A 9,195-nucleotide genomic window follows, 5' to 3' on the forward strand; every position below is an offset into this window, starting at 1 on the left:
CCCAAGATGCCGAAAGGAAAGAAGGCCAAGGGAAAGAAGGTGGCTCCGGCCCCTGCTGTCGTGAAAAAGCAGGAGGCCAAGAAAGTGGTGAATCCCCTGTTTGAGAAAAGACCTAAGAATTTTGGCATTGGACAGGACATCCAGCCCAAAAGAGACCTCACCCGCTTTGTGAAATGGCCTCGCTATATCAGGTTGCAGCGGCAGAGAGCCATCCTCTATAAGCGGCTGAAAGTGCCTCCTGCTATTAACCAGTTCACCCAGGCCCTGGACCGCCAAACAGCTACTCAGCTGCTTAAGCTGGCCCACAAGTACAGACCAGAGACAAAGCAAGAGAAGAAGCAGAGGCTGTTGGCCCGGGCCGAGAAGAAAGCTGCTGGCAAAGGGGATGTCCCCACTAAGAGACCACCTGTCCTTCGAGCAGGAGTTAACACCGTCACCACCTTGGTGGAGAACAAGAAAGCTCAGCTGGTGGTGATTGCACACGACGTGGATCCCATCGAGCTGGTTGTCTTCTTGCCTGCCCTGTGTCGTAAAATGGGGGTCCCTTACTGCATTATCAAGGGGAAGGCCAGACTGGGTCGTCTAGTCCACAGGAAGACCTGCACCACTGTCGCCTTCACACAGGTGAACTCGGAAGACAAAGGCGCTTTGGCTAAGCTGGTGGAAGCTATCAGGACCAATTACAACGACAGATACGATGAGATCCGCCGTCACTGGGGCGGCAATGTCCTGGGTCCCAAGTCTGTGGCTCGTATCGCCAAGCTCGAAAAGGCAAAGGCTAAAGAACTTGCCACTAAGCTGGGTTAAATGTACACTGTTGAGTTTTCTGTACATAAAAATAATTAAAATACAAATTTTCCTTCAGCCAGCAAAAAAAAAAAAAAAAAAAAAGAATGAAGGAATGCCAGACCAGGCGCAGTGGCTCATGCCTGTAATCCCAGTACTTTGGGAGGCTGAGGTGGGTGATCACTTGAGCTCAGGAGTTCAAGGTCAGCCTGGGCAACATGGTGAAACTCCATCTCTACAAAAAATACAAAAATTAGCCAGGTGTGATGGCAGGCACCTGTAGTCCCAGCTACTCAAGGGGCTGAGGTGGGAGGATTGCTTAAGCCCAGGAGGCTGAGGCTGCAGTGATCTGTGATGGCACCACTGCACTCCAGCCTGGGTGACAGAGTGAGACCCTGTCGCAAAAAAAAAAAAAAGAGAATGAATGAATGCCATCTACACTCATTAGAATGGCTATTATCCAAAAGAAAAGAAAGAGACGAGACAAGACGAGAAGAGAAGAACAAGTGTTCAGACATCTGGAAGAAATTGGAGCCTTTGTGTTGATGCGAATGCAAAATGGTGCAGCTGCTACAGAAAACAGTATGGAAGTTCCCCACAAAGTTCAAAATAGAACTACCATATGACCCAGCAATTCCACTTCTGAGTATACACCCAAAAGAATTGCAAGGAGGAGCCGGATGTGGTGGCTCACGCCTGTAATTCCAGCACTTTGGGAGGCCAAGGCAGGCAGATCACTTGAGGTCAGGTCAGCAGCCTGGCCAACATGGCAAAACCCCTCTGTACCAAAAATACAAAAAAAAGTTAGCCAAGTGTGGCGGTGCACGCCTGTGGTCCCAGTTACTCTGGGGGCTGAGGTGGGAGGATAACTTGAACCCGGGAGGTGGAGGTTGCAGTGAGCCAAGATCATGCCACTGCACTCCAGCCTGGGTGACAGAGTGAGACCCTGTCTCAAAAAATAAAATAAAATAAAACAATAATTGAAAGGAGGGGCTTAAACAGATATTTGTACACCTTTGTTCATAGCAGTGTTATTCCCAGTAGCCAAAAGGTGGAAGCAATCTGAATGTCCATTGATGGATGAATAGATAAACTGTGGTATATACATGTAATGGAGTATTACCCTTAAAAAGGAAGGAAATTCTAACACATGCTACAACATGGAAGAACCTGGAGGAGATTATGCTAAGTGAAGTAAGCCAGTCACAAAAAGACAAATATGCATGATTTCACTTACACGAGGACCTAGAATAGATCATAGAGACAGAATCGTGGTTGACAGAGCCTGGGGGAAAGGAGGAATGAGGAGTTATTTAATAGGTATAGAGTGTCAGTTTTGCAAGATGAAGAGTTCTAAAGATTGGTTGAACAACAGTGTAAACGTACTTAACCCTAGTGAAGTGTACACTTAAAAATGGGTAAGATGGTAAATTTTGTGTTATGTGTATTTGCCACAATTAACATTTTTTAATAAAGAGGAATGAATAAATGTGTTGACATATGCTATACCATAAACAAACCTTGAAAACATTAGATTAAGTGAAAGAAGCCAGATGCAAAACACCACTATTGTATTCTTCTATTTACGTGAAATGTCCAGAATAGGCAAACCCACAGAAACAGAAAGTAGCTTAGTAGTTGCCAGGTGTTGAGAGGAAGGAGGAATGAGGGGTGACTGCTAATGGATACAAGGTATCTTTTTGGGGTGATGAAAATATTCTAAAATTAGATAGCAATGATTCCAATTCTATGAATATATACATATCACTGAATTGTATGAAAGCATACCTCAGAGATATTTTGTGTTCAATTACAGATCACTACAGTAAAGCGAATACTGCAATAAAACAAGTTACATAACTCACACCTGTAATCCTAGCACTTTGGGAGGCCAAGGCAGATGGATCACCTGAGGTCAGGAATTCAAGACCAGGCTGGCCAACATGGTGAAACCCCGTCTATATTAAAAATACAAAAATTAGCCAGGTGCGGTGGCTGACACCTGTAATCCCAGCACTTTAGGAGGCCGAGGCGGGTGGATCACAAAGTCAGGAGATCGAAACCATCCCGACTAACATGGCGAAACCCCGTCTCTAGTAAAAATACGAAAAATTAGCCGGGCGTGGTGGTGGGCACCTGTAGTCCCAGCTACTCAGGAGGCTGAGGCAGGAGAATTGCTTGAACCCAGGAGGCAGAGGTTGCAGTGAGCTGAGATCGTGCCATTGCACTCCAGCCTGGGCTACACAGCAAGACTCCGTTTCCAAAACAAACAAACAAACAAACATAGCTGGGCATGGTGGCATGCACCTGCACAATCCCAGCTCTTTGGGAGGCTGAGGTGGGAGAATCACTTGAACCCAGGAGGCAGAGGTTGCAGTAAGCCTAAATCATGCCACCACATTACAGCCTGGGTGACAGAGTGAGACCCTGTCTCAAAAAAAGAAAAAATTATTTCCCACTACATATAAAAGTTTTGTTTATACTATACTGTAGTCTATTAAGTATAGAACAGCATTATGTCTTTAAAAACAATGTACATACATTAATTTAAAAATAATTTATTGTTGGCTGGGCACGGTGGCTCACCTGTAATCCCAGCACTTTGGGGGGCCAAGGAGGGTAGATTGCATGAGGTCAGGAGTTTGAGACCAGCCTGGCCAACATGATGAAACCCCGTTTCTACTGAAAATACAAAAATTAGCCGGGCATAGTGGCACACGCCTGTAATCGCAGCAACTCATGAAACTGAGACAGGAGAATTGCTGGAACCCGGGAGGCAGAGGTTGCAGTGAGCCAAGATCGCACCACTGCACTCCAGCCTCTGCGACAGAGTGAGACTCCATCTCAAAATAATAATACTACTAATAATCATTTATTGCTAAAAATGCTAACAGTCATCTGAGCCTTCAGCAAGTCATAATCTTTTTGCAGGTGAGGGATCCTGCCTTGGTGCTGATGGCTTCTGATCGATCGGGGTGGTGGGTCCTGATGGTTGTGGTGGCTGTGGTAATTTTTTTAAGTAAGACAATGTGAAGTTTGTCATATTGATTAGTCCTTTCATGGAAGATTTTTCTGTAGCATGTGATGCTGTTTGATTTTACCCACAGTAGAACTTCCTTCAAAATTGGAGTCACTCAAGCCTGGCTGTTGCTTTATCAACTAAATTTCCATTGTGTTCTAAATTCTTTGTTGTGATTTCAACAATGTGCACAGCATCTTTACCAAGAGTAGATGCCACTGCAAGAAACCACTGTCTTTGCACATTCATAAGAAGCAACTCCAGGCCACGTGCAGTGGCTCATGAGAAGATGAAGAAGGAGAAGGAGGAGAAGAGAGAAGAGGAGCAGAAGGAGAAGGAGAAGGAGTAGGAAAAACTCCTCGTCTGTTCAAGTTTTATCATGAGATTGCAGCAATTCAGTCACATCTTCAGGCTCTTGCTGTTTCTGCCACATCTGTAGTGACTTTTCCACTGAAGCCCTGAACCCCTCAACGTCATCCATAAGAATTGGAATCACCTTCTTCCATAGTTAATGTAGCTCTTTTGACTTCCTCTCGTGAATCATGATTTTTTTGGGGGGGTGAGGACGGGGTCTCATTCTTTTGCTCAGGCTGGAGTGCAATGGCACAATCATGGCTCACTGCAGCCTTGACCTCCCAGGATCAAACAGTTCTCCCAACTCAGCCTCCTGAGTAGCTGAAACTACAGGCATGCACCACCACATCCAGCTAATTGTTTCAATTTCTAGTACAGACAGGTTCTCACTATGTGGCCCAGGCTGAGCTCAATCAATCCTCCTACCTTAGCCACCCAAACTGCTAATATTACAGGTATGAACCACTATGCCCAGCCAGAAGCCTCTTTTTCTAATCTTAATCCCTACATGGCAGCTGAAAGAATTGTTACATTCTTGATAGCATCTAGAATGGTGACTCCTTTTCAGAAAGTTTTCAATTTACTTTGCCCAGATCCATCAGAGGAATCACCACCTATGGCAGCCATAGCATTAGAAAATGTGTTTCTTAAATAACGAGACTCAAAAGTTGAAATTGTTCCTTGCTCTATGGCCTACAGACTGGATATTTTGTTAGTAACAGGCATGAAAACATTAATCTCCTTGTGCTTCTCCATCAGAGCTTTTGAGTAACTAGGCATATTGTCAATAAGCAATACTATTTTGAGAGGAATATTTTTGTCTGAACAGTAGGTCTCAACAGTGGGATTAAAATATTCAGAAAATTATGCTGTAAACAAATATTCTGTCACTCAGACTTTGTCCTACGTATAGAGCACAGGCAGAGTAGATACAGCATAATTCTTAAAGACCTTGGGATTTTTGGAATGATAAATGGGCATTGACTTCATCTTCAAATCAGCAGCCACATTAGCCCCTAACAAGAGGGCCACCCTGTCCTTGGAAGCTTTGAGGCCAGACATTGATTTCTCTCTAGCTATAAAAGTCCTAGGTGGCATCTTTTTCCAATATAAGGCTGTTTCATCTACATTGAAAATTTATTGGCCGAGTGCAATAGCTCACGTCTGTAATGCCAGCACTTTGGGAGGATGAGGCAGAAGGATCACTTGAGGCCAGGAGCTCAAGAGCAAACTAGACAACATAGCATCTAGATAACGTCTCTACAAAAAAAAATTAAAATTAGCCAGGGCTGAGCACAGTGGCTCACGCCTGTAGTCTTAGCACTCTGAGAGGCCCAAACAGGCAGATCTCTTGAGCTCAGGAATTCGAGGCCAGCCTGAGCAACATGGCAGAATCCCATCTTTTTATTATTATTATTTTTTATTATTCAGATAATAAAAAATTATCTGAGCATGGTGGCGTGCATAATTGTCTGTGGTCCCAGCTACTCAGAAGGCTGAGGTGGAAGGTTCACTTGAAACTGGAAGGCAAAGGTTGCAGTGAGCCGAGATCACACCACTGCACTCTAGCCTGGGTGACAGAGTGAGACTCAGTCTCAAAAAAAAAAATGTTTAGAAAAGTGGCGTTGAGGCCGGGCGCGGTGGCTCAAGCCTGTAATCCCGGCACTTTGGGAGGTCGAGATGGGTGGATTACGAGGTCAGAAGATCGAGACCATCCTGGCTAACATGGTGAAACCCCGTCTCTACTAAAAAATACAAAAAAAAAAAACTAGCCGGGCGAGGTGGCGGGCGCCTATAGTCCCAGCTACTCGGGAGGCTGAGTCAGGAGAATGGCTTAAATCCGGGAGGCGGAGCTTGCAGTGAGCTGAGATCCGGCCACTGCACTCCAGCCTGGGCGACAGAGCAAGACTCCGTCTCAAAAAAAAAAAAAAAAAAAAAAGAAAAAAAAAAGTGGCGTTGATAGACTTTCTCCAAGGTTTGTTGCCACAAACCTTCGATTTTTAAAAAACACAGTATCTGCATACAAAAAGAGGTATGCCGCCGGGGGCCGTGGCTCACGCCTATAATCCCAGCACTTCGGGAGGCCAAGGTGGGTGGATCACGAGGTCAGGAGATCGAGACCATCCTGGCTAACACGGTGAAACCCCGTCTCTACTAAAAATACAAACAATTAGCCGGGTGCCGCGGCGGGCACCTGTAGTCCCAGCTACTTGGGAGGCTGAAGCAGGAGAATGGCGTTAACTCGGGAGACGGAGCTTGCAGTGAGCCGAGATCACGCCACTGCACTCCAGCCTGGGCAACAGAGCGAGACTCTGTCTCAAAAAAAAAAAAAAAAAGAGGTATGCCTATAAAGGTTAACTTTTGGCCAGGCACAGTGACTCACGCCTGTAATCCCAGCACTTTTGGGAGGCCAAGGCAGGCAGGTTGCTTGAGCCCAGGAGTTCAAGACCAGCCTGGAAAACAGGACAAAACCATGTCTCTACAAAAAATACAAAAAATCACCTGCATATAGTGGCACTCTCCTGTCCTCCCAGTTACTCAGGAGACTGAGGTGGGAGGATCACCGAGCCTGGGAAGTCAAGGCTGCAGTGAGCTCTGATCGCACCACTGCACTCCAGCCTGGGTGACGGGAGTGATACTCTGTCTCAAAAAAAAAAAGGAGGGGGTAACTTTTATCATAACTTTTATTAGGTATGAATTATATCTCAATAAATCTGTCATAAAAAATGAACAAAGGCCGGGCGCGGTGGCTCACATCTGTAATCCCAGCACTTTGAGAGGCTGAGGCAGGCAGATCACCTGAGGTCAGAAGTTCGAGACCAGCCTGCTCAACGTGGTGAAACCCTGTCTCTACTAAAGCATATAAAAATTAGTCCTGTGTGGTGGCTCACACGTGTAATCCCAGCTACTTGCAAAGCCGAAGCACAAGAATTACTTGAACCTAGGAGGTGGAGGTTGCAGTTAACCAAGATAGTGCCACTGCACTCCAGCCTGGGAGACAAAGTGAGACTCTGTTTCGAAAAAAAAAAAAAAAAAGAATAAATGAGATTCTAAATTCTAAACAGATCATTGGGGTTGTTTTAATTCAATGTCGATCTCAGCAGAAAGGAGGTTTCCTGAGTGACCACGAAACTTTGAGATTTGCGACTAAACACCTGCCAAGAGCTACAAAAAGCCCTAGGCTTTCGCGACTTAGCACAGGACTCACACTTCTCTGGATCCACAGGATTATCTAACTATACAGTCTCTTTGGGGCATTCGGGCTAGAGGCAGTACAACTCTTCCCCTAGAAATGCCCCACAGGGAATTCAGTTTACTACTTGTCATTATAATGATGTAACTGCATTCTATTCATGGATAATGTGCAAAAACAATCACCAGAGACTATAAACAAACAGCTGGTGAGCAACCTCCTTGCAAAATGCTAAAGGCAAACTTCAAAAGTTTTATTTTTTTTAATCAGTTTTTAAAACCTGATGTGGTAGTCCCAAATGTGCAGCAGAGCATATGTGACGGCTTGGAAGCAACAGAGACACATTCTGTAAAATGGTACATTGTCAGAACCATTCACAGGAGAAAACCCGAAGGCAGTGATGAGGCTGAAAGTGGAACCACAATTCACTGGCAGGCCTTTATTCCTGCCAGTGATCCAAACTTTTCATGCTTAAAACACCTTCTGTCCCCATAACACATTTTTGCACAGCATGTAAATTTCAAGTGGCTTCTCCCAAAAATACCTTTCTCACCCACCCTACAGGAGCCTGTAAGACTTATTCTAGAAGCTCTGCCCAAGGCTGGGAGTGATGGCTCACGCCTGTAATCCCAGCACTTTAGGAGGCCAAAGCGGGTGGATCGCCTGAGGTCAGGAGTTCAAGTCCAGCCTGACCAACATGGAGAAACTCTGTCTCTACTAAAAATACAAAATTAGCCGGTCATGGTGGTTCATGCCTGTAATCCCAGCTACTCGGGAGGCTGAAGCAGGAGAATTGCTTGAACTCAGGAGGCAAAGGTTGCTGCCACCCAAGATTGCACCATTGCACTCCAGCATGGGCAGCAAAGCAAAACTCCGTCTCAAAAAAAAAAAAAAAAAAAGAATAAGCTCTGCCCAGTCAAGGTCCCTGTGCTGGTTGTCTGGGGGCTAACGCACAGGGCATTTCTAGTCCCCCAAGATCATCAGCCCACATTGCACAAGGACCTAGAGCTGTATTTTGAATAGCCTAAATGGAGCTTCTAGAACTGAGTCTTGGGGGAAAAAATTGAAACATTTGAAACTTACCTGACCAGGCGCGGTGGCTCATGCCTATAATCCCAGCACTTTGGGAAGCCAAGGCAGGAGGATCACTTGAGCCCAGGAGTTCAAGACCAGCCTGGGCAACATAGTGAGAACTCATCTCTACAAAAAAAACTTTTTTTTAATTAGTGGGGTGTGGTGGCATGCACACACACCTATAGCCCCAGCTACTCAGGAGGCTGAGATGGGGGATCGCTTGAGCCCAGGAGGTTGAGGCTAAAGTGAGCTATGATGGTGCCACTGTACTCTAGCCTGGGTGACAAAGTGAGATCCTGTCTCAAAAATAAAAAGAAAGAAAAAGAAGAGCTTACCAAATCATCATTATAGCAGAAATATAAGCATATGTAAACAATTCATGTGGCACTGAAAATAATGACGATTAGAAGCATATCAGGCAGGCTGGGTGCGGTAGCTCATGCCTATAATCCCAGCACTTTGGGAGGCCGAGGCGGGCGGATCACAAGGTCAGGAGATCAAGAACATCCTGTCTAACATTGTGAAACCCCGTCTCCACTAAAAAATACAAAAAATTAGCCGGGCGTGGTGGCGGACGCCTGTAGTCCCAGCTACTCGGGAGGCTGAGGCAGGAGAATGGCGTGAACCCGGGAGGAGGAGCTTGCAGTGAGCCAAGATGGCGCCCCTGCACTCCAGCCCGGGAGACAGCGAGACTCTGTCTCAAAAAAAAAAAAAAAAAAAAAAAAAAAAGGGTTCTACAAGGAAAACCTTTTTTTTTCCCTTTTTTTTT

The 9,195-nt window shown here is 45.5% G+C and overlaps 1 protein-coding gene across 1 annotated transcript; it reads left to right on the plus strand.

The window, feature by feature from the left end:
* Positions 1 to 6: 6 nt before the first annotated feature.
* On the plus strand, positions 7 to 869 carry LOC108540394 (60S ribosomal protein L7a). Its single transcript, XM_017889452.1, has one exon. It carries the CDS (start codon positions 7 to 9, stop codon positions 805 to 807), a length of 801 nt encoding a protein of 266 aa, XP_017744941.1. The 3' UTR covers positions 808 to 869.
* Positions 870 to 9,195: the final 8,326 nt, after the last annotated feature.

Source organism: Rhinopithecus bieti, unplaced genomic scaffold (genome assembly GCF_001698545.2).
Source record: "Rhinopithecus bieti isolate Rb0 unplaced genomic scaffold, ASM169854v2 scaffold_17882, whole genome shotgun sequence".
Classification (NCBI taxonomy): Eukaryota; Metazoa; Chordata; class Mammalia; order Primates; family Cercopithecidae; genus Rhinopithecus; species Rhinopithecus bieti.

Excerpts from the sequence above, each read along its gene's own strand:
- LOC108540394 (XM_017889452.1), top strand. The coding sequence starts at position 7 with ATGCCGAAAGGAAAGAAGGCCAAGGGAAAGAAGGTGGCTCCGGCCCCT.